The sequence below is a fragment of the Halichoeres trimaculatus genome, unplaced genomic scaffold (assembly GCF_033239565.1).
Source record: "Halichoeres trimaculatus isolate MK-OKI-2021-1 unplaced genomic scaffold, fHalTri1.1 fHalTri1_scaffold_1, whole genome shotgun sequence".
Lineage (NCBI taxonomy): Eukaryota > Metazoa > Chordata > Actinopteri > Labriformes > Labridae > Halichoeres > Halichoeres trimaculatus.
The window spans coordinates 7548537-7570737 of record NW_027437179.1 but is presented as its reverse complement, the minus strand read 5'-3'; the positions used below and the strand labels follow the sequence as shown (position 1 = coordinate 7570737).

Sequence of the window (22201 nt, the reverse complement as noted above, 5' to 3'; positions counted from 1 at the left end):
AGCTCGTATCGTATTCTACGGAAGCCGACAACGGCAAGGGATTTTTCTCTTTTTGTTTTTTACACACTTATCTCATGACCGACTTACAAGATTGTTTTTCTCAGGATAGCAAATTCATTGATACTGTATTCCTCTTAATTTCTTTGGAACTAATTTCAGGCCAAAAGTTTTGTAAATTTGAAAAAAAAAAAATCATTTAAAAAAAAAATTGAGACCATAAATTTCAAGTGTGATCGTGAATTAAAAAAAGGGACACTGAACCAAAAAATAAAAAATAATCAAAAGCAATACTTTTTAATCCAAAAAAAAAATTGATTCAGCTCTATTTTTTTCAACAAATAATTTTTTTTCATTGAATACTCTTTGATAAATTTTAACATTCAATGTGTTCATATTTTTCAGGGTGAAATTTATTTTTTTCTGATTCATTTTTTTCTACTTTAAATTTTTTTTTTTTCGGGGGGGTATAATTTTTGTTAATCATTTTTTTATAACTATTGCTATTATTACTTTTATTTTAGATTCAAACTTTAGGCCCTGTTCTGGCGTGGGGGAGGTGGTCTAGACTGAGAAAGGTGTAGAATTGTTTAGCTGTAAATAATGGGATGATGATCAATATTTTTTTCTCAAATTTACAAAATTTTTGGCCTTGATTTAGCTTCATAGATTTCAAGCTACAATAGCTGCCACGAGCAGCTTCCAGCCACTGGTTGTCACTGTAACCTGCCAGTAAGTCACACTTTACACTAGTTTGTATATTTGACTGGGTCTGTTTCGGATTGAACTGTTTAGTTTAGTTGGGGTCCAGGTGAAACCAGCTTGTGTCATTCTGGTTCTGGTGGAGGAACTACTAGTAATGTCCAGACTAGGCACTAGTTCAAGGTTTATTAGCAGGTTAATGCTAGCGTGTCGGCTAGAACACCACGAGGCCACAAATCAGAGCATGTGGGGTAATAAAACGCTCAGAGAGGTTGATGTGCTTAATGGCTCATCTTTCCTTTTCAGCAGCACACAGGCAGCACAGTTGGAGCTACAGTGGAAATGTATTCACTGAACTCTTTTTGCTATATTCAAACTTTTAACATGTATTATAACCAATGAAACATATCAATTCATTAAAGAAATAACAGTGGTTTCATCTTCCATTTGAAATTCTCATCAGAATGAGGTCATAAGTATTGAGTCAAGTTAAGCCATCGCCTCATTTATAATCTGTATAGTAGTCCAACGGGCACCATGATCGACATACCTGTCTATGGGGACTGCAGGTCTGTTTGCCTCTCTTGTTGGGGACCATGAGCTGAATACCTGATATATGGGGGCAATGGTCTGTATAATAGTCTAATGGGTACCATGCCCTACTTCACGTCTCCACATTACCAGCAGCATGGAGTATATCTAAACATTTAATGATAAACAGAGCTGTTCTCTCAATTAAAAGAATACTTAATAAGAATTATTATCCTTATTTAATAAGAATACTTAACACAAAAGTAGCAAAGGAACGACACATTTTGTAACAACTTGCAAACTGAAAAACAAAATCCCATTTTTGGCTTTTTGAGCAAGCTTTTTCTGTTGTTAAAATAAAATGAAGGTAGGCATTTAGCAATGCAGTCACTCTGCATTTAGATCTTGCAACACTAGCTACCTGTGCTGTTACACAGTTTTTGGTAAAGGTGCAGCTATGATGCAAATATCAAATTATATTTCTCATTTTGACAAATTGAAACTAGAGATGAACAAAAATGCAATAAATTTAGAGTCAAACTGTTTGTTCACACTTCAATTCTTCAAGTGATCTCTTCCCAGTAATCCGAAAGTCTGTTCACATGAGCAGTACACTACACACGACACATCTGCTTGTCTTTTACGTCTTAACGTAGCTAAGGAGTTCATCTTTGTCCATTTGATAATGACTTTTCTTCCAAATGTCTCGCAGCTCCTGTAAGGTGGCCCCTATCTCCTTGCCCGTCGTTACACCAACCCGTCTCAGGTCATGACCGCTGACAGGGAAGCGAGGGGTCGACCACCTGCAGAGCTCTGCCAGGAGCTTCTCCTCACCTTGATACTTCAGCAGCTCACACACTTTGTTCTTGGTATCCAGCTCCCGACTCTGAAAAGAAATTGAGCATAGTTAATAACCCCAAATAGCTGGTTTAGATCAAATCATTATACCACGATATTGATTTAAATAATTCAAAAATCAGTTCACTGCTAAAAGGAATTTTTTGTGTAGCAAATCACATTGCTGAGCTTGACTGCTCAATCTGGACTCTGCCGTCTAATAGAATTTAACTGACAGTGGCCCTGTACAGTAACATTTCTCTATTTAGATGTACTTAAACCCTAAAACCAATAACAAACACCAAAAAATAAAATAAAAAAAACTTGCCTTAATTCTCAGCAATTAGAAAAGACAGTGGCGTTTGTTTGCTTTGAAACTAAAAGGAGATGGGATCGAAACAAACTTTCTTTGTTTAGGACAATTTTTTACCGGATACAACTTAGGTAAGGTATTTATCAGCACAGTTACGTAGCAATATGGTTTGAAACGTGATATCAAGCAAACATAGAAGCCAACTATATGTAGCGCTATTGGCAGCGCAGTGTGCCAACGTATCTGTAGGTTAACATGACAGCAAGTAATCACTGTGAGTTTTTAGCTGTAGCTAGTAGTTAGTAGCTGTCTATATTTAGCGCAGCCGACAGCCCAGTGCTGTGAGACATGTTCATAATGTGTAACGTTAGTGAATCCTGGTTATGTCCTGCCAGTCATCTACCAATCAGAGCTAACGTAACCTCACTCTTCATTTTATTGATAGACTCTCAAGTTTGAACAGACCACTGCAAAACAACTGCTGACTGTGGGTTGGAATCATTATTAGCACAAACAGCTTAGCCCTTGTGTTAGCCTTTAGCATGGGCTCTATCACTCTCCCATTTATCTTTCTTCTGCTCTTCTGTCCTTTCACTGATTGACAGCCAGATTCCACCATCGCTACAAAATCAATTGTTTTGAGCAGAGAAAAACACAGATCTCTGTATTTTATCTCTTCTCACTACTAAACTTGGTCAGCTGGCATGGTGCTGTCATAGAGACCTAGATGTGCCATAAATCAATCCAGTCCTGTCCAACCAAAGAGGGATGCTAAGTAGTAGTTTAAAATAACCTGTAACCTGTAATTTGGTGCTGATAATCTCATTTTAAAGTGTGGATTAAAATCAGGAATATTTCTAGAAAGGAGAATTTTCCAAGATAACTTTCAAACTCCTCACAGCCCCTTTGACGATCAAATACTGCAAATTTCTGGTCTTGTTCATGTTCCAAACATAGGATATACTTCTTGATATTCATGTCAGTAAAACTAGAACCTATTATAAATAAGTACTGTGTATTATTTGTGTTGTAACAATTTTAAGCTCCACATTATAGACTGTGACTCTTTGAATAACTTGAAGGACTCCAACACTCACGTCAACGATAAAGTCAGTGAAAGGTTTTATGCTGTCGGGCTCATCTTCTCTCTTGCAGAGTTCTCGTCTGTGTTTGACAATGAACAGAGCCAGAGTCTTCTCCTCCTTGGACACTTTCAGTCTGAGGTCCATCTTTTCCACCTCCTCTTGGCAATGGAGGAGAGACGCCAGGATGGTCATGGGTTTGGGAGAATGGTCTTTGGCATTCTGCCATACTCGCTTCATCTCCTCAACATTGCCATCCGGAGGCAAACCTGAGGAATAGCATGGACAGGAGGCAGGAGCAGACTTTTAACAGCAGCTACAACAAACAAAGGATATGATACTAAAATGAGCTGCATTTTTACCCATGGGGTTATGTCGATAACATGTCTATAGTTTAAGCTTCCTAATGGATTATTGTCTTTTTCATTCTAAATCTGAAGCTGTCCTGAGGTTATTGTGACATTTACTTTACTGAGTTCAGGCACAAACTCACCTAAGTACTGGGCCACCTCTAGACTGTACATCAGCCCCAACAGATGGGCAACATGGTTACCAGTCACCATCTTTTTTAGTTCCATCCAAATTCTTTCTCCTGATATAGCCGACAGTCCCCTGCCATTATCCCTGATGGCAGCCAGTGTCTCCGGGTCATGGTCATCTGGTTCCAAAGCCACTCTGCCGTAAAACCTGAGGAGGCAGGACAGGGTGTGTCTTTTATGTCACAGATATAAACTTTCTTTTTCTCGGATATAACTCATCTTTGAGGGAAAACATGACTTTTTCTGTCAAAGCAAATTAAAAATAAAGCTACTCAACCTGAAATATCGTAATATTCTCAGATAGTCTTCCTGAATTCTTTGTTCAGCACTGCCGACAAACCTCACTTTACGGTTCTGCAAATCTTCATATCCTTTGAAATAGTCGTATAATTTGCCATCAAGTCCTAGGAAGAGGAAGAGTTTTGTGAAAAAAAATGCAAAATAAAAACATTTTATTAATCCTCAAAAAAACTGATTTTATTTTCAAAACATATCCAGCACGTTTGCCACACAAATCAAACACAGGACATGTTTTTAGTATGCCAGTGCAGAGTATTAACATATCCAGACCTAAAAACATGGAATTGATGGTTAAGTCTCTCCGTTCAGCATCTTTCTGCCAGTCTGTGGTGAACTCCACCTCTGCATGGCGTCCGTCTGTTTGAACATCCACTCTCAATGTGGTCACCTCAAAGTTCTCATTGTGCAGCTATCCAGAAAGATGATAAAAAAAAAGATTGGTCGTAATAGAATTATGAATGTTCCATGAAGAAGTGTTTTGGTCGAAACTATATTAATCTTAAAGAGGACAGTGACTTACTCTGGCTGTGATGGTCCCATGCATCTCTCCTTTGTTATTGATCATTCTGATACCAGCCCTCTGGAACATTTGCTTCATCTCATCTGGAGTGGCCGTTGTGGCAAAGTCCACATCTTCGGGTCGCTTTCCTGACAGCAGGTCTCGAACTGCTCCTCCAGCTATCCTCAGCTCATACTGATGCTTCTCAAATACTTCTGGAAATAAAAAGGGAAATTGAAGAATGTAACTTTCCTGGTGGTGTATCCTTGAGCTATGGCAAAAAATTCTTGATAGATGAAAGAGTTTCCAGACAAATGATAAATGTAATTTAATTAACTACTGTAACATAAAAATAATCCTCGACTTACATTTCGACAGCATCTTATGCTGACAAAAAAATCAATTTGTCTTTTTGAACTCAACTACTGATTTTCATTCATTGACTGCTGTGTGGACACACAGCTTATAAAATATTATTTGAGAGAGACTCCACCAATGTGTCTTATAAAGACCATTCAACTATTTACAAGAGGATGTAAAATCCACTCAGAGGAAAATTGTCTTCTGAAACTCCAACTTCTGTGACTGGTGGCCCTATGTTATCAAACTGCTGTTGTAAAATAAGCACAAGTAAGCTTAAACACACTTTATGTTCACTGAAATTCCAGGAATTGAGAACTAAAAGGGCAGAAAGAACGATAATCCCTTTGAGTCACCCATCACATCTTACCTGCTAAACCATTCAGTCCATCGCTGAACAGAGACTTAAACTCACTGGAGCTCAGCTGCATGGTGAAAAGACTCCTCCGGAGAACATGCAGTCTACTCAATAGACAGGGACTCACAATTCTGTTCCACATCTGCTTAACAACAAAACACTGTCATTTGCCTTGAGATATAATTTTTATTATTTCAGAAACAATAATCTGCATTGGAGATATTAGCCACATTACTAGTCATAATCTAAACAGGAGGTCCCCATCACTTCCACAACATTCATACATCTCCAAATAATGACCTATGTCGCTCTTTTCAAACTAAACATGCTATCATATGAAAATCGTCTGACCTGAAACCTCGATAAAAGTTTTCATGAGCAGTTATTGCACATTGTTAGCCATGAGTGTTCGAAGTGTTACAGGAAGTTTCGCTCATGTTAACCAATAGCGTTCTGTTTCGTCAAGCTAACTGGGCGGGGTTTAAGACGTGCGTCACTGATGGCTTCTCGCGACACTCTCGCGTTGGTTGCCTATTCGACGGACAGACTTCAAGCAGCCACTCGGTATCTTAACCGTATGAGAAGAGTTCATTCCATCAATGTGAGCGAAAACTAAACGTACTAGCGGGAGGAATTAAACAGGCTAAATATTTAATTCTCTCTAGTTGTTTTTTTATTTAACATTCTTGCACATGTACAAGTGTAGACATAATCAATACAGACCAAAAGTAGTACAAAACTGTCAAGGGCAAACAGCTGCCATATTAATAACTAACAGTACAATAACTAAAATATAAATAAGATAATAAGAGAATAGGATGTTTGAAGAGTTTATATGGTCCACAATCCAACAAGGGGTGACAGATTATTAAAGATCAAGATACATAAGTCTGCCTGCTGCAACCATAGGCCCATCCATCCATCCATCCATTTTCTATACCGCTTATCCTGTTGCAACCATAGGCTACAAATGAAATATCACAGTAGAGAAGTTGCAAAACAAAGTGAATGCAGTTTTTCTACTCAAATGACTTATTTTCATGCACAAATTAAAAACGGGGCAAATAAATGGAAGAAGGACAACAACAACAACTACTACTACTATTTTTATTATTATTATTATTATTATTATTATTATTATTATTATTATTATTATTATTTCAATTATTATTATTATTAGTAGTAGTACTACTACTACTACTACTATTACAATTATTTCAAAACTTTAACCAAAGTTAAATAAGTGCTCACGCAATGGCTCACGGGAAAATATAATTAAAGGGACGACACAAAGTCTAACCGAGGCTTTTTTGGTGTGTTTAAGGTGCTTCTTGTGTGAGAATGTCGTCAACTTAAATTTTTGAAGGCCTGGCATTAAACCAAACCAAACGTAGTTGTGTAATCATGCCTTTCTCATTGAGAAAATATTGATATACCATAGCATCTTTTCTTATTTAGCATTTCTGAGGTGATGCTTGGCTGTTTTTAATGTGCCTGAAATAAATCCAGCAAAATAAGCCTTTCATTTGAATTTGCTGATCTACATTTCATCTTTTATCTTTCTTTTAACCTTTATAATGATTGCATTGATTCATTATTAATGGGTACCTACACTTTACCTTTAATGAGCGCCAATTGATTTATATTTTATTCAGGCACAGCTTAAGCCAGCTATTTTGGCAATAGGGGGCGTAGTTCCAGGAGCCTGCGACTCCCTCTGTATATTTGGTCAAATATTATCTCGTTACAAAACCAGCCGGTTAGGAGACATTATATCTGTGAACTGAACCAGACTTTTAACTAATATTATTCAAACATGGACAGGACGGTCAGCCTCCCCAATCAGCCCGACAAAACCACAACAGGTAACAGAAACTCTTCATGTGACTTGTTCTGTACCTCATGTTGATGTCAATACATGTTATTGTTCCTGATAAGTTACGTGCATTAAATACAAGACTGCTGCTGCTATATAGCACAAGTGGTAAGTTAAATGTTAGAGCTGTTTACTATCATTCAGTTCAAGTAATGGGAGTTAAACATTCTTTATTATACTAAAAACTAAATAAAACACTTTCCTGTTGAGTATGAGACGAGAAAACCTCATATTTATTAACGTTACTGCTAAAATCATACGACTACACCTCATTTATGACGCACACTATTACTGAGGGTTCACCCAGATAGTGGTACATTCATTCAGGTAGATGTTAGAAAAATGATTGCGAAATTCCTCCCTGCAGCATGTCACAGGTTATATCACTGATGTAACTTTCACGCATGTTTTGTGCAGTGACTCTGGTTGAGAGCAGTAGCTCCCCCAGCGGCCTGGAACTAGTCAGCTCCTACCAGACCCACAGAGTCGGGGACCCCATGGACTTGGTGTCCTTGGCATCACAAGTTCAGAAGGTATGCTGGAAAAATATGACTGTCTCAAATTTTTTAACAAGAAGAACAATAAAAAGTGTGTGGATGTGATTGTTTTAATGGAAAGTTTGTGCTTTGTTTTATTAGGGGGATGAATTCATTAGAGCCAATGCTAGCAACAAACTGACAGTGATTGCAGATCAGATCAGATACCTTCAGGAGCAAGCAAGAAAGGTAAGAGCATACACTTCAGCGATGTTATAAGAGCGGTTATTCTCACACAGGAGGACCTGAAGTAAAAAAAAAACTAAGCGACACTCCCCCTCTAGTAAACATATGTTCTTTTTCTAGGTTTTAGAGGATGCTAAAAGAGATGCTGACCTTCACCATGCTGCCTGTAATATTGTGAAAAAGCCTGGAAACATGTACTACCTCTATGAACGACCATCTGGACAGAAATACTTCTCTATCATCTCTCCTAAGGTAAGCAGATGTCATAGTAATAGATGCAGGAAGCTGATTTTTTTGCTAGCTCACATGTTATGTCACCTCATGTTTATATCAGAAGTCACGTTCTTGCTGTACCTGTTACCTCACTTGCTCGAACGGATCCCACCACAGACACGTAATGAGCACCTGCAAGCTCACGCATGCAGTGTATGCAGTGTTGGGAGTAAGAGGTGTTCAAAGTCCATGTTGTAGAGAGGGCATAGTAACAGGCAGACGAAATACAGGATCAGACCGGGCACAGGTTGACTCATGTTGTTTTTGTGAGAGGATTTATGAAAGCTTGACTTTTGATCAAATCTAAAGATTAATTCCTGTTCATGGCTGTAATGAACTGGTAATATTGCTGTAATAAATGTTTTTCCAGATTTACATACAATGATTCCTGATATGTTGAGAAATGAGTGTGATGAGAATAAAAATACAATATTATATTCTACAGATCTTTAGGTATATGAAATCCTCAAAGCCAATTAACTTCTAACATTTTGCATTTGGAGTATTTATTCTATTTTTACCATATCATGTTTTAAGAAAAATAGAAAAATAGTTTCCAGTTTTGACTCTGAATCCCAACCTAACACTGCACACCTCACCAAAAAGCTCTTTCCCTGTCCTGTCTTCAAAAGGAATGGGGTCCAAGTTGCCCACATGTGTTTGTTGGTGCCTTCAAACTTCAACACGACATGTCCTGGACTCCCATAGAAGAAGTGGAGAAGAGGGACTCAGAGCTTGCCATCATGGACAAACTCCTCAGCCAGCAGACGGCGTTACCTTCTGTCACAGGACCCAACTTCAAAAACCTCTCTGACTGAAGGAGATCTGAACTGGACTGAACTAAGGATTATCATTTTTTAAGGACATGTGGATGCTCGCTGTAGTCTTAACAGCCCTCGGTGTGAACTGACAGATATCCATGAATGCATGGGAAGCTCTGTTGTGTGAGCATCTGTTAGTGTGTCTGTGACTCACATACACTCAGTGCTACAGAGCATTAGTCAACCTCTGAGGTGCTTTTCTTACTTTAAAAATATCACTATTGGTTTCTCTGGGAAGCCAGTGAGGGGACACTTACAAAAAAGATTTTAATTTTGCCTTTTTTTTTGTTATTTGCTTTGGTTAAATCTACAGAAGAGGATGAGAGCCATTGAAAAAATATTTATGTATATGTCAGTTTTTTGTAACTGCTTTTTCTGAGAAAAAAGTCAGAATTCTGACTTTAATCTCAGAATTATAACTTTTTTTTCTCAGCAAGAAAAAAAAAAGTCAGAATTCTGCCTTTTTTTTCTCAGAAAAAATAGTAATAAAAAAAACTGGGACTTTTTATTCGGTGGTACTAATCCTCTTCCCTATCAGATGTTTATCCTCAAATCCCACCAAACTTGACTTTAAGGGTATTTTGAATGATTGAAATTGAAAATTTCTGTACAAAAGTTAATTAAAGAAATATTTCTCATGTTAGCATCAGATTTTGTTTTCCTGGCTGACTTCTTCACTGCTCTCCTTGGCGAGATGCACGTTCCATTTATAGGTCAGCTTGAATATCATGGCGCATGATTTTTATGATTAAAATAACCAAGGTTCTATTGTACATTTTTAATAGGTTAAATACATTCTTTAAAAATCCTACAATTTGATTTCTTGAATTTTTTTTTCTCATTTTGTTTCTTCTAGTTTAAGTGTACCTCTGATGAAAATTACAGACCTCGTTCATCTTTTAAAGTAGGAAAACTTTTCACATCTATCTTTCTATCTTTCTATCTATCTATCTATCTATCTATCTATCTATCTATCTATCTATCTATCTATCTATCTATCTATTTATCTATGCCTTGCCATAAAATTATTTAGAGACACACCAACATTGTTATTAACATTATTTGATTTATTATTTTTACATTAATAAATGACTCATTCATTGACGATACAAACGACCATTGTCAGAAAATCATTTCTGGTTCTGTTCTTTAATTTTACCTTTCCCGATGTTGCATCACTGTTTTTATGAGTACAATGATGAGGTTAGAAAACAAACTCGCTTTTGTTCAGTCATAAAAAATAAGGCACTAGGGGTTAACTGGATTGGTCACTGGAATTATCAACTTCTGTTGGAACAAACTTCTAAACTTATCAGTATCCATCACTGAGATTCATGATCCTCAGTTTGTTTTTGTCTTTCAATCAAAGCCTCTTCTCATTCAGCTGTAGGTTTGATCAATCATTTACAAAACAGTCAAATTTTACACAACTGTTGAATTACAGTAGCAGCAAATTTAAGTGCAATAACTTTATTTTAAATCAACTGTGTTCAGCAATTTAATCTTTAATACATTTCTGAGAAAGTTTCAGTGATTTGGATAAAAGTCATCTGTTGGTTAAAAACAACGGCTTCGAAGTCAGCTCTGAGCGTCCTGGGAGGATGTGATTGTCAGTAAATATGAACTTAAGTGCGGCAGAAGCTCCCAGTTGTCTGTGGAGATGCTGAAGTGCATCGCGTCTTCCTCACATCTGATTTTAAGCAGCACATGAGACTGAGGTGAGAGGAAGAATAGCACTTTGAACTCTTCTGTGTCAGAGAAATCTGATATGAGGAAGGGGAGGAAGTGCTTCTCAACCAAGGCAGCCAGAGCCTCTTCCTTCATCTGGCAGCAGAACAGACTGGTCGCACAGTTTTCCAGCTCCTTCTCTTCACTCTCTGAGTTTATTTCCTCCCAAAGACTGTCAAACAGGCTCAGTTTGTCGCCTCGGCCCCAAGATGAGGGGAGGGGTGGAGGCTTGAAGCCCTGCTGGAATGACACGTGGATTTCTGGTAGGACGGTGTGCCAGGAGAGCCCGTCCTGGGAGGTGAAGATGGCGCTGGCCTGGAGGGTGGTGGGGTACGGACGCCTGGGCTTCAGTCTCAGCCGCAGCGTGGGTGCGGGTCTCTCCCTGAACAAACACGGGACGCTGATGTCGCTCAGCTCTTCGTAGTTGGCGTCTGTGAGCGTGAAGTGGAGGCGGATGCTGAAGAGCTGGTCAAAGCGGGGGTCGCTGGTTTCCATGTGAGTCAGCTGGTAGCTCAGGAGGACGTCTGAGGCAAAGTTAGAGTCTTCAAACTGAGCCCTGTAAGCCGCCAGAGCTGTATCAGCACAGTTCACTGCGTCATTCTGATCTTTATCAGTGTGAGTTTCTCTGTGGAGCTCAGATTGAGCCTCAACCATCCTGAATATGGCTCTGTTCGTCTGATGGATGGTCAGCGTACTCGTCAGCCCCTCTGTGTCAGCCATGATGGAAGAAAGCGTTCTCTTCTTGACCTGCCGTCCCCCCTCGGTCAGACCCTGCGCCAACACGCTGACCAGCTTCTCCCGGGACAGTGTGGTCAGCAGGGTGTAGTAGAGGCGGGCGTGGTCCTGGATGTCTGTGTCGCCGTAGTTGCAGGTGAGATGCTGGAGGATGTCAGCCAGAGGGAGGAGCAGTGAGTCCAGACTCGGGTGGTTGAGGAGGCGGCGACAGATTCCCAGCAGGCTGTTTCCAAGCCGCCAGTCCCCACTCAAGCAAAGCGAGGCAGGAGCTGGAGCGATGACGCTGGAGAGGAAGCTGAGGGTGCTGCGCTGGAGGATTTCTCCTTCTTCTGCCACTCGAGCAAGCACTTTGAGGTGCTGGCTGAGATCCTGGAGGTTGAGCTGGGTGGGTGGGGCCTCAGTGATGACTTGCTGCAGAGCCTTCAGGAGCCCCACAGCCCAGGTGGACTCAGGGAGCTTGTCCTGGGTTTGGTCGGCCAGGTTGATGAGTTGTGGAGCCAGGTGGGTGTGGTGGAGATAGAGCTTCGAGAGTTTTTCAATCAGGTTTTTAGCAAAGTGCTCCAAGTGGTTGAAGTAGAGAAGGAAGAGGAAGGCTGCTCTGAAGAAGGTGACCACGACCTCTCTGCTGGCGCCGTGATCCACAATGTCGAGCAGGGAGTTGAGGTGTTCGAAGAGATAGGCCAGCCCTCCGCCCTCCTCCCCCTCCCCTTCCTCTCCTTCCTCCAGGTAGACCAAAGAGAGCAGGTTGAGGCGAGCCAGCATCGTGGCGCTGTCGTTAAAAACAGTCGGCAAAAGAGCCGAGGCGAGCCGAGGGGTCAGCAGAACGGGGAGGCTCTCATCGCCGCAGCTGATTGGTCGGTTCTCGGGAAAGTGCAGGATGCAGTCCATGTAGAAAAGCTTCTCAGGTGTGCTCAGCAGAGGGTGCTGTGAGAGGACGACCAGCCGCTTGAGGATGAAGGCTTCGTCCTCTGCACTGAACAGGCTGTCAGTGAACGCACACTTCATCAGCAGAGTGGCGTGGAGAAGGCAAACCTGGGGGAGGGAGGCAAAGATGGAGAGCAAGATATTTTTTTATTGTGTCAACTGTAGATGTGAGTATGATCACTTTTAAATCACTTTTCTTTGAAGAATAAAGTCTGTCTGTGTTTGGTCATTACTTATATGGCTCATTTGTTGGTTGTGGACACCAAACTGGTTTTGTTCTCAGTGATATTTTTGCTACTTTTTCTCCTGTGTTTGTCTGGAGACCCTACATTTAACCATGGCCACATTGCTAACATGTAAAATCAGCAGCCCGTAGTATGTAAATGCTAACTGGTGCAAGGCCAGATGTTTCCCCACAAGGTGAGGAGAAAAAAAGTGAGGATGACGTGCTGGTTCTCAGGTGAGAGCTAAGAAGTGACAACATGGACCTGTTCTTCCATCCATCGTAATTGGGAATGAAAGATCTATCTCCAATAAGATGGACAAGCTAGCCGTGCTAAACCAGCGACAGAAGGAATACCAGAGGGCAGAGTAGCATCATGCTATTCACAGACAAGGCTAACAGAGCCAACACAGGACACAAACGCCACATTATTAAGTTGGACAACCCGACCATGACGTCACTTCAGAACAGCAAGGTATGAGAACACATCAGACACATTTCTTTAGTTTCATACACACCTCACTCGTGCCGAGCAGTCGCAGCAGCTGAGCTCTGAATACAGATGGAGGAACCCCAGGAACCATGGCAACCAACTCTGTCAGCCTATAGAGCAATGAGGCCTGACAGTGAGGAGTGAGGAGGTACGACTCCTCCAGGAGGGAGGAGAGAACTGAACGTAGTTCCTTACAATCCGGCCCCGTCTGGAGGGTGGGAATTGTACCCATGGGCCCCACGATAACAGAGGACAGACAGGCTGAGTCTTTGTTTGTCATCAGGCCAGAGTCCTGCCCTGCTTCCCATGCAATAGTTGTGCTTCCTCCGAGCAGAGCCTTAAGATGCTCAGCACCAGCTCCAGTCTCCTGTGTGAGCTGGTACACTGCGTTTCTTAACACCAGAACGTGAAGTCCTGCATAGGCCTGGTGGAGTCTGGAGCCCTCCCGCAGCCGTAGTCCTGCTAACAGTTCCAAGTGATGGGAGAGTAGTCCAGGGGAGCAAGCTTCCAGCTCCCTCAGGCAGTCACAGGCCGTGGCCCGTAAAGAGCGGAGAGCGCTGTCACCATGGAGGTCACTGGGGTCCTGGGCTACCTGGAGCAGCAGATCCAGGAAGTCTTGGGAGGCACGGGAACGGTTCCTTACGCAGGAGGTGCAGACTAACACAGAGGTGAGAGCCAGGAGGAGGTGGCAGCGAAACTGAACATACTTCGAAGGACACTGTGTGAAGACAGACATGAGCTCCAGGGCTGTCTCCTCACCCGCTGAGCCTGAGCCACACAGGAGGGCTGGGTGCTCACACAGGGGAGACAACAGGAGGACCTGAGGTGGGGAAGAGGGGAGAGTTTTAAGCAAATAAAAGTAATATTTAATATAATTTTAAACATTCTTTTATGTTGCAGAAATAAAGACATAATACAAACAGTCAAAAAGCAGTTTTGATAAATCCTAGGCACACTCTGCAGGAGGGAGGAGAAACTATTGAACCCTTCTATGAAGACATATTTGTTTTATTTTTACCTTCACATTATAACTGGCTCTGTCATCCCGGAGCTCACGCAGCAGCTCTGCGAGGAAAGCCTCGGCTGTTGTCCCGGAGAGGAAGCGAAACGGGCTGCTGGAGAAAGCAGAGATCCTCTCCGCCCAGTTCAACGCCATGGCAGCTCAAACACCAAACCTGAACGGAGGGCAAACTGTCACCTCGGTTAAAGTCAGTGCACGCATTTAAACTCTTGAAAGGTAAATAAACACCAAAGCCACCGGTCATACAAACAACATACACCCCTTGGTTCCTTCCTTGTTGTGTCACGTGCCTACTCCACACTTGTGCATTAGCGCCCTCTGCTGCTTCGGGGTGAAAAGCAGGACAACCAAAGCAGACGCAACGCTCCAGTTTATCTAAAAAAAATTTTTTTACAGTTTTTTTTTTCTAACATTTCATTTATATATATATTAATTTTAAATTCAAAGCATGAAATTTTCAGGAGTGCAATAGTTAATGGCTCGGTCTACGGGGACTTAGCTTTCAAAAAAGCCCCATTTTGACTAAAAATTAGATCAACAGATGTAGAAGAACTTGCTCATTTATCTAAATGACGTTTATATAAAAATCTCTTCGCCGTCGATAAGACTGCAGGATTTCGGTATTTAAAATTTTAATTTTAAAAATAACCGTAATAATAATCAAAGATACTATATAATCATTATCATGACAGTTTTTATCCGTCAGCAAGATGTTTTTTTTAAGTTAGTGCACATTGTTTTGTGACCCTTTCATTATTTTTACATTTGTATATTCTCCTGACTACCAGGAAAAAAATCATACATCTTATTGATTTCTCAGATCCCCTTTCCCTTACCAAATTTCCCTCCCAAATTAAAATTGTCCAAGCCATTGCTATGCAAAAAGACACAAAGGCCATAAAACAGATTACATGTATATACAAGTACCTGAAACAGAAATTGACAGAAGTAATGTTTATGTATTGCTGTCATTGTAGATATATACAATCTGATTACAACAATCCAAAAATGCATCGGTTTTTAATTGTATCAATGGCTCATTATTATCTCATCACAAAGGCATAATATACAGGCCCTTTGTGGCTGTTCAATATTAAAATGAATAATATTTCATGTTAAATGTTTGCTTTGAATCTAGCATCCAAATTCTAAAAGAAATCATACTTAAAGGATGAATTCTGAACAAATCTTTAAAGGTTCCCTGATATACAAGATATGTGTCCTGATTCTACCACAGTAACCCAACCTGTTAATCGAACAACTTTACTGGTCTCAGAATGTGATGATTTTTTTCCCACTTTGAGAATATATATGTGGCCAAATAATTTGTAAGTATTTTAGGTGTACACCAACTGTAAGTTGGTTAGACACATCTCTAAAGAATTGAATTTGTTGAAAAAAATCGTGAAAAAAAACTTTTTTTTCCAGTTGAAATTCAATAACTTCTTTCATTTGTAATACTTAGCTTTACATTTGATTTCAAAAAATGCACCAGACTTCAGTGAAGGTGATTTGACCCAATGATTTATTATTTGTGTTTGAATAAGTTTTGGGGTAAAGTGTGCACCCTGGCTCACACCTATGGCAATGATCATAAAATAGGTCATAGTACAGGCCCTGGATGACTTTTGGATTTTCTAAAGGTATATTCTTGGGAGTCTCTGGGTGTACTACAAATACCACACAATAAACAAAAAAATGGGCTGTGGGCAAAATTACATGTGTTGTGAAAGAGGTCCTTTGAACTACTGGTAGTCAGGAGGATATCAGTACCATACCTGCAGTAGCCTTCAATAAATACGATAGAGGGCGCCAGTGAGCTTTGTATGTTTTTCAGTAACAGAAGAAGAAAAAGTGAACGAATCTAGACCAATCGGAAAGCAGATATCAACAAGGGAGGAAGTTGTACGAAGGCGCCAATTTTGATTCGTCGTTGGATTCGGACGTTTTTCTCTGTTTTGGCTGTTCTTTTCGTTAGAACCAACGTTGCAAAGATGTCAGAAAACACATTCCCCGTCTATAATGCGGATGCTATAGTGAACTTTTACCGAACTGAAGTTCTCACTGGTCAGGACGCCAAACACTTCACCAAGGGCGATTTGACTCCTTCTCCAAAGGTAACGTCTGTTTCAGTTTCTTATGTGCTGGGTCTACATCAAGAGGCTCAGATGTGAACACAGTACCTAAGTCGAATTCAAGCAAAAAATAATAATAATAACGTGAGCGTTTAATGGTCAACTCTTCGTATGACTTCAACCTTTTTTTATTTTGAACAACTAAACTTAACACTAAATAGGTTTCAACTGCGGCGGGCTCAAGTTTTTATTTCACACCGAAAATAGCATGTTTCAAGGCGGTTAACACCACTGTTTGAATTTATTGACTTCTATATAATTGATAAACTAAAACTTTAGTCTGACTAAACTAGACTAAAGTATCCCTTCGTCTTTCTCTCCCACAGCCAGAGACAGTCCAAACCCTGTACATGAGAGTGTTGCATCTCCTGTTTGGCTTCAGACCTGAGTGTCACTCCATGGTGAGTCCTGATTGGCTATCACCAAGCCTTATGTGTGAGTCATACATCTCAGGTAGAGACATCATTACACTCCTGCTGGTTTTGTTCATCCCACAGGTTCCAATGTTGGAGAACATTCAGCATCCAACTTATCATGAGGGAGCAACTGCTATACTGAGTGTTTACACACGCATGTAAGTTTTCTTTGTCGGATGTGTGTGTTTATTTGTGCTACTACTTAAAGAGTGCATTGTACCATCTCTTTTACCAACATCTGGATTTTATTTCAGGCGTCAGTTCCTGCCGATGTGCTTGGTGTACGATTTCTCACTGAATGACCTTCTTGCTCCAAGTAAGAATGTGTTTTTATCCATCCCAAACTCGAATCATACATTTGCATGTCCAGCATCTAAAATCAAGAAGGAAGATAACCTTAAATAATGCTTTTTTGTTTCTGTCTTGACAGAGAAACAGAAGACACTGACTGTGTTAAGTGCCATCATGAACTTCCTTCACTTCAGAAAGCAGAGGATGGATTTGATTCTTGAGAAACAGGCCAAACTAGTATGTTAGATTATTCCACACAGGAATACACACAAACTTGATACTGATGTTTAGTGTACCCACATGTTTTTCTAATAATGGACACTTAAATCTGTCCTGATTGAAGCTTTTTCCCCTTTTTCTGACTGACACAACCTTTTTCTAACAGAAGAAGAAGGTGGTCAGCAAATATTCTAACAGTCACTTTCTCTGTTGTCAGAGGTCAGACATGGACCGACTGCAGGCCTACACCAAGAGCAACTTAGAGGCAGAGAAGAAGATTGAGAAGCTGACGTGAGTGTGCGATTTGAGCCATGTACTTTGATTATTGTGAGGTTTTACGTTAGTATATATTCTTTGTAGAACATAAAAATACCTCAAAGTTAAACTATTTTGAAATCATCTGAAAAAAATTTAAAAAAAAAAGATTTAATCTTTATTTAACCAGGTTGGTCCCATTGAGATTAAAAACCTCTTTTTCAAGGGAGACCTGGCCAAGACAGGCAGCAGCAAAAACAAAAAGTTACAGACAGGAAACACAAAAAGTAGGGATGTCCTGATATTACATTTTCACTTCCGATACGATACCGATATTGCAGCATTATGTATTGGCTGATACCGATATTAATCTGATACGATATCAGCATTAAACATGCATACTTTTATTACTTATTCTGTAGTATGTCTGTCATGTTAAAAAAGGCTTGATTAAGTGATAATATTCAAATAAAGAACAGTAGACAGCAACAGTAGGTATGAGGAAAAACTGACCCATTTATTATTAACCAATGGGTAACAGAAACTGCTTATATCAGAGTTTTTAGATGCATTCCGATACGATACCGATACTTGTTTTTTTTGCTGATATCGGACCGATATCCAATATCAATATCGAAATGGAACACCTCTAACAAAAAGAGACAAAGCACAGTCAACAAAACAAGATTATGGATTGAAATCACTTTCCAGGAAACAACTGTTAGAACAACCGAGCTAAAACACTGACATCTAATAGAACCAGCCTCCATGTCTTTCATTTTAGATTTAAAACATTTAAAGATAACAGCTTCCTGAGCCTTAAGTCATTCTGCAGCTGGTTCCAAGATGAAGGTGCAGAGCACCTAAAGGCCCTTTTCCCAATTTCAGCCTGAGTGTTTTGGACAGAGAGAGTAATGAGGTCCCGAGAGCACAGAAAAGACTGTCTGTTACTTCTCTGCATGATAAAAACACATAAATAGTGGAGCAGCAGACCAAGAACTGCCATATAGATAAAAGTGTACCAATGTGTGAACCTTCAGGTCACCAAAGTAGGCCATTAATAGTTTGTTATAAAACCTCAAGGAGGTAGTATCCACCATATGGAGACACTGCAGAGGCATGCATGTACAAAAGGTCTCCATAGTCTAAAGCAGGTAAAGAGGTTGCAGCAATAAGACACTTTTTAAAAGAAAAAGAAAAACAACCTGTTTCTGAAGTAAAAACCCAGTTTTAGCCTCAGCTTTTTCACAAGACACAGCACATTTTCAAGGAGCCATCAATCAATATGCTGAGGTATTTGTAACATTGTACAGCCTCAATCTCCTTTCCATCAGCAGTACACAAAACAGGAACATTTTGAGACCTGGGGCCTGTACTACGAAGCTGGATTAGCTCTTAGAGAGATAACTTCCAGGACAAGTTTCGGGTTTTCTGCACTAGGAATGTGGATCTCTTTTTATCCAGACACGTTGCTCTGGTAACTGGTGCTGAATGCCAAACCTGGTCCAGAGCAGGTTAAGTTCCAGGATAAGAGCTCACGGGGTGTGACAGACCGCCCACTGACCAATCGGTTCTCTCAGGCGGGAATAAAAGACCGCTCAGTCACCAATTTGCTCAATCAGAGTGAAGTCCTCTGGCGCGGGATCGCCCCCTGTCTTTTTGGCCCAACATTTTTTCTTATGGGCTGTGAACAAACAATGTCTTACTGATCATCATAACTGAGACATTGTCAGGGAAAAGTAGAAAAGTGTGCAAATGGAATCTTTCATACTGACCACTTTGAAGGATGTTTTTATATTTATTTTTATTTGCTCCCACGTCCTTTTTCCCCACTGCTATTGCATCTGCAATACAAATTGCCGAAATGAGCGTTTTCCTTGGGATTTGTAGGAAAGTGGACTCTTTCTAATTATGAGGTCGGATTTGATGCTGATCACACACACACTGACTGACAACATGAATGAATAAGGACCTAACTGCCCGTGTCGTCACATGATGAGATAGGTCTATTAATATCAGCATTTTGGAAATTTATGCATTCACAGAGTCTGTGATTTTTTGTGCAGCAATCCCTCTGGCTTCTCGCGGCTGCAGTCGTGTTGCTCCTGACCTGGATAATACTGCGGTACTCCTCGTATTTTTACAGGATTATTTGCTGCTCCTCCGCCTTAAAGTAGGCTGCTCTCTTCTCCATTGTGGAAAATGCTCCAGGGCTGCTAACCACGCCCATTTCATGTGTGCGCGCACAGATCTCAGCCGGATTCACTTATCAAGTTGATAACGAGCTTCGCAGTACAGCAGATCTGGATGACGGAAATCCGGTGAAGTTCAGCGAGTTGTCGCAGAGTTATCCTGGATGACTTAATCCAGCTTCGTAGTACAGGCCCCAGGTCTTAGATCTGGTTAGAAGCATAAGCTTGGTCTTATCTGCATTTAATTTAATTCATGCAGTGTATTCTGAAGGACCACAAAGGCACGTTGCAAATGTTTGTGCAAGAGATGTAGCACAATACTACACAATGGTGTCATCAGCATAAAAATGTAACACCGCATGTGGCACATTTTGCCCAAGATTGTTTACATGTATGGTAAGTCAAAGTGAATATTTTGTCACAGACATGATGGTAACCAAGAATTCTTGTGCCTTATGTTCAGGACCATTCCTCCTGAGCAGCAAGCTGAGGCTGATGAGCTGGCAGCCGCTCTTTCTGAGCTGCAAACCACCACCATGCATGAGTACCAGGAAGTGGTAGGTGGTGCTTAAATAACATCAGACAAATCAATTATGTTGAGACGGTTTTCAAGCAAAATGACTTCATGTCCTTTCAGAATGTGAAAAACGAAAGCATTGCAGAATGGAAAACCAAAATAGCAGAGAAGACTCAGAAACTGGTAAGCTGCTCTGGTATAAATATCTGGAGCTCTAAGGTTTTAAATGCTGCTAAATGATAATATTTGACATTTGTATTCTGTATCTCTCCATCAGGCCCAGGTGAAGCTGGACGTCAGCAGCCTGAAGGAGGAAATCAACAAACTGAAGTCTCAGATCGTTGAATCCCCAGAGGAGCTGAAGAGTCAGATGGAGAAAATGAGAGACAACGTCAAGCAGATCAAGAACTCTTTGGTGGGTGTTCTAGACTAGAGAACAGGTTGGCTTGTATGTGTCCTTTAAAGTGTTGTTTGGTGGGTGTTATGTTAATTTTTTCACCTGTTTTCAGGAAGAAACAGACGAGCGTGGAGTGGAGCTGCAGAGCATGGTGCAGAGTGTGACTCAGACTGAGGCAGAGATCCAGCAGATGCTGAACCTGCTGCAGGACCTGGAGGGCAGTATGAACAACACCAAGCAGAGACAGGAGGAGGTAAAGACGGGGTGATGGGTGTCAACCTCATCAGAAACATAAAAGAAGAAATAAAGACTCCAAAAAGAGAAATTTATACATTTTAAACAGTTTAAAACAACACCTCCTGTGCTCACGTACTTTATATGATTTAATACATTTCTTATTGATGTGACTGATCAGGGAACACACAGCCTGTTTCAGTGTTGTCATCTCCCAGCATATTATGTTGCTGCTTGTCTGTTTACAGAACCAGGAGCTGTCGGCCCAGTACGACAAGAAGCAGAAGGAGCTGAAGAACCTGTGCATCGAGGAGGGTCAGATGAAGCGCGCTCTTGGCATGAAGCTGGACAAAGAGTCCAAACAGAACATCCGCAGGCAGAAGAAGAGAGAGATCAAGGAGCAGCATGTCCAAGACGTGCTGGGGTATGTCATTAAGAAAGCATCCACAACCTGCCATATTTGACGCTTTAAAGCAGAACAGCTGAATGACAGAAACGTGGCAATCTTCATCTGTTCACCAGGCAGTGTGACCAGATCCACCAGAAGAGAGAGGAGATGGTGGATAAAATCCAGGAGGTGAACAGAGAGGCGCAGCAGCTGAAGGCAAAGATCCAGAGTCTGAGGGACGTGTGCAGCAAAGAGACGGAGCAAGCTCAGGTATGATGGTCTCCTCAGAGTCTGCTTCAGCGCCTGCTCATTATCTGTTTCACTCACGTCTCACTTCACTGTGTGCAGGCTCTGTATGACACCCTGTCGACCTCCATGGACGAGCTGGATCGGAGAATCGAGGTGCATGTGGCCGACCTGAGGCGGGATGTCACCAAGATGTCTGCAAACTTCTGAAGAGATCACAAACCTTTCTCTCATGATTACTCTGTTTTTTGTCTTTGATGTGTTCTTTTATCTGTTTAACTTTTGTTACTTTTTTCATTGTTAATATTTAAATTGTTCTTAACAAAGTTGTACTAAATAAACTTTCAGTCTCATGAAAAGAAATCTGCTTTAAATATTTCTTCGGGGATCAAACATTCCTGTATACATTTTAAAACCTCCATAATATGGAAAATAAAACAATGGAGTAATTGCAAACCATCTTAAACCCATTGATAAGATTAGATAAGATGATCCACAGCCAGGTTAGAAGGTTGCTCCATCTTTTGGTCAGTGGTGTGTGGACGGGTGTGACTGTGGTAGAAAAACCTCTACCATC

At 40.7% G+C, this 22201-nt stretch overlaps 4 protein-coding genes across 5 annotated transcripts; 2 read left to right on the top strand and 2 right to left on the bottom strand.

Annotated features, from left to right (window-relative positions):
* Nucleotides 1–464: 464 nt before the first annotated feature.
* Nucleotides 465–5978, bottom strand: LOC141793046 (CCA tRNA nucleotidyltransferase 1, mitochondrial-like). The gene is made up of 8 exons (XM_074673373.1): nt 5870–5978; nt 5531–5660; nt 4822–5015; nt 4572–4710; nt 4279–4405; nt 3956–4149; nt 3478–3731; nt 465–2116 (listed from the first exon to the last, which is right to left on the bottom strand). Exons 2-8 carry the CDS (start codon nt 5658–5660, stop codon nt 1871–1873), a joined length of 1284 nt encoding a protein of 427 aa, XP_074529474.1. The 5' UTR covers nt 5870–5978; the 3' UTR covers nt 465–1870.
* A 1206-nt stretch (nt 5979–7184) lies between these two features.
* On the top strand, nt 7185–9544 carry cunh1orf50 (chromosome unknown C1orf50 homolog). The gene is made up of 5 exons (XM_074675314.1): nt 7185–7383; nt 7812–7927; nt 8033–8119; nt 8237–8368; nt 9022–9544. Exons 1-5 carry the CDS (start codon nt 7335–7337, stop codon nt 9205–9207), a joined length of 570 nt encoding a protein of 189 aa, XP_074531415.1. The 5' UTR covers nt 7185–7334; the 3' UTR covers nt 9208–9544.
* Nucleotides 9545–10327: 783 nt separating this feature from the next.
* ap5b1 (adaptor related protein complex 5 subunit beta 1) lies at nt 10328–14641 on the bottom strand. Of its 2 annotated transcripts, none has more exons than XM_074680840.1 (4): nt 14592–14641; nt 14332–14488; nt 13339–14133; nt 10328–12705 (listed from the first exon to the last, which is right to left on the bottom strand). In XM_074680840.1, exons 2-4 carry the CDS (start codon nt 14467–14469, stop codon nt 10789–10791), a joined length of 2850 nt encoding a protein of 949 aa, XP_074536941.1. In that variant the 5' UTR covers nt 14470–14488; nt 14592–14641; the 3' UTR covers nt 10328–10788. The 2 variants fall into 2 exon arrangements, with proteins under 2 accessions (XP_074536941.1, XP_074536932.1); XM_074680831.1 differs by having other exon boundaries at nt 14581–14618.
* Nucleotides 14642–16217: 1576 nt separating this feature from the next.
* On the top strand, nt 16218–21866 carry nuf2 (UF2 component of NDC80 kinetochore complex). The gene is made up of 13 exons (XM_074674978.1): nt 16218–16451; nt 16796–16870; nt 16967–17043; nt 17140–17201; nt 17316–17413; nt 17613–17686; nt 20306–20399; nt 20480–20542; nt 20637–20774; nt 20869–21009; nt 21239–21414; nt 21513–21648; nt 21727–21866. Exons 1-13 carry the CDS (start codon nt 16329–16331, stop codon nt 21832–21834), a joined length of 1365 nt encoding a protein of 454 aa, XP_074531079.1. The 5' UTR covers nt 16218–16328; the 3' UTR covers nt 21835–21866.
* Nucleotides 21867–22201: the final 335 nt, after the last annotated feature.

Bases quoted from the DNA above. Each gene is read 5' to 3' on its own strand.
- LOC141793046 (XM_074673373.1), bottom strand. From the start codon at position 5,660: ATGTGGAACAGAATTGTGAGTCCCTGTCTATTGAGTAGACTGCATGTT. The intron at 5,016-5,530 runs GTAAGATGTGAT...TTTTATTTCCAG, and splicing joins TGGACTGAATGGTTTAGCAG to AAGTATTTGAGAAGCATCAG. The intron at 4,711-4,821 runs GTAAGTCACTGT...CTTTCTGGATAG, and splicing joins ATGGGACCATCACAGCCAGA to CTGCACAATGAGAACTTTGA.
- cunh1orf50 (XM_074675314.1), top strand. From the start codon at position 7,335: ATGGACAGGACGGTCAGCCTCCCCAATCAGCCCGACAAAACCACAACA. The intron at 7,384-7,811 runs GTAACAGAAACT...TGTTTTGTGCAG, and splicing joins GCCCGACAAAACCACAACAG to TGACTCTGGTTGAGAGCAGT. The intron at 8,120-8,236 runs GTAAGAGCATAC...TTCTTTTTCTAG, and splicing joins TTCAGGAGCAAGCAAGAAAG to GTTTTAGAGGATGCTAAAAG.
- ap5b1 (XM_074680840.1), bottom strand. From the start codon at position 14,469: ATGGCGTTGAACTGGGCGGAGAGGATCTCTGCTTTCTCCAGCAGCCCG. The intron at 14,134-14,331 runs GTAAAAATAAAA...TCCCCACCTCAG, and splicing joins GAGCCAGTTATAATGTGAAG to GTCCTCCTGTTGTCTCCCCT. The intron at 12,706-13,338 runs GTGTGTATGAAA...TCCCTCCCCCAG, and splicing joins GACTGCTCGGCACGAGTGAG to GTTTGCCTTCTCCACGCCAC.
- nuf2 (XM_074674978.1), top strand. From the start codon at position 16,329: ATGTCAGAAAACACATTCCCCGTCTATAATGCGGATGCTATAGTGAAC. The intron at 20,543-20,636 runs GTAAGCTGCTCT...TCTCTCCATCAG, and splicing joins CAGAGAAGACTCAGAAACTG to GCCCAGGTGAAGCTGGACGT. The intron at 21,010-21,238 runs GTAAAGACGGGG...GTCTGTTTACAG, and splicing joins CCAAGCAGAGACAGGAGGAG to AACCAGGAGCTGTCGGCCCA.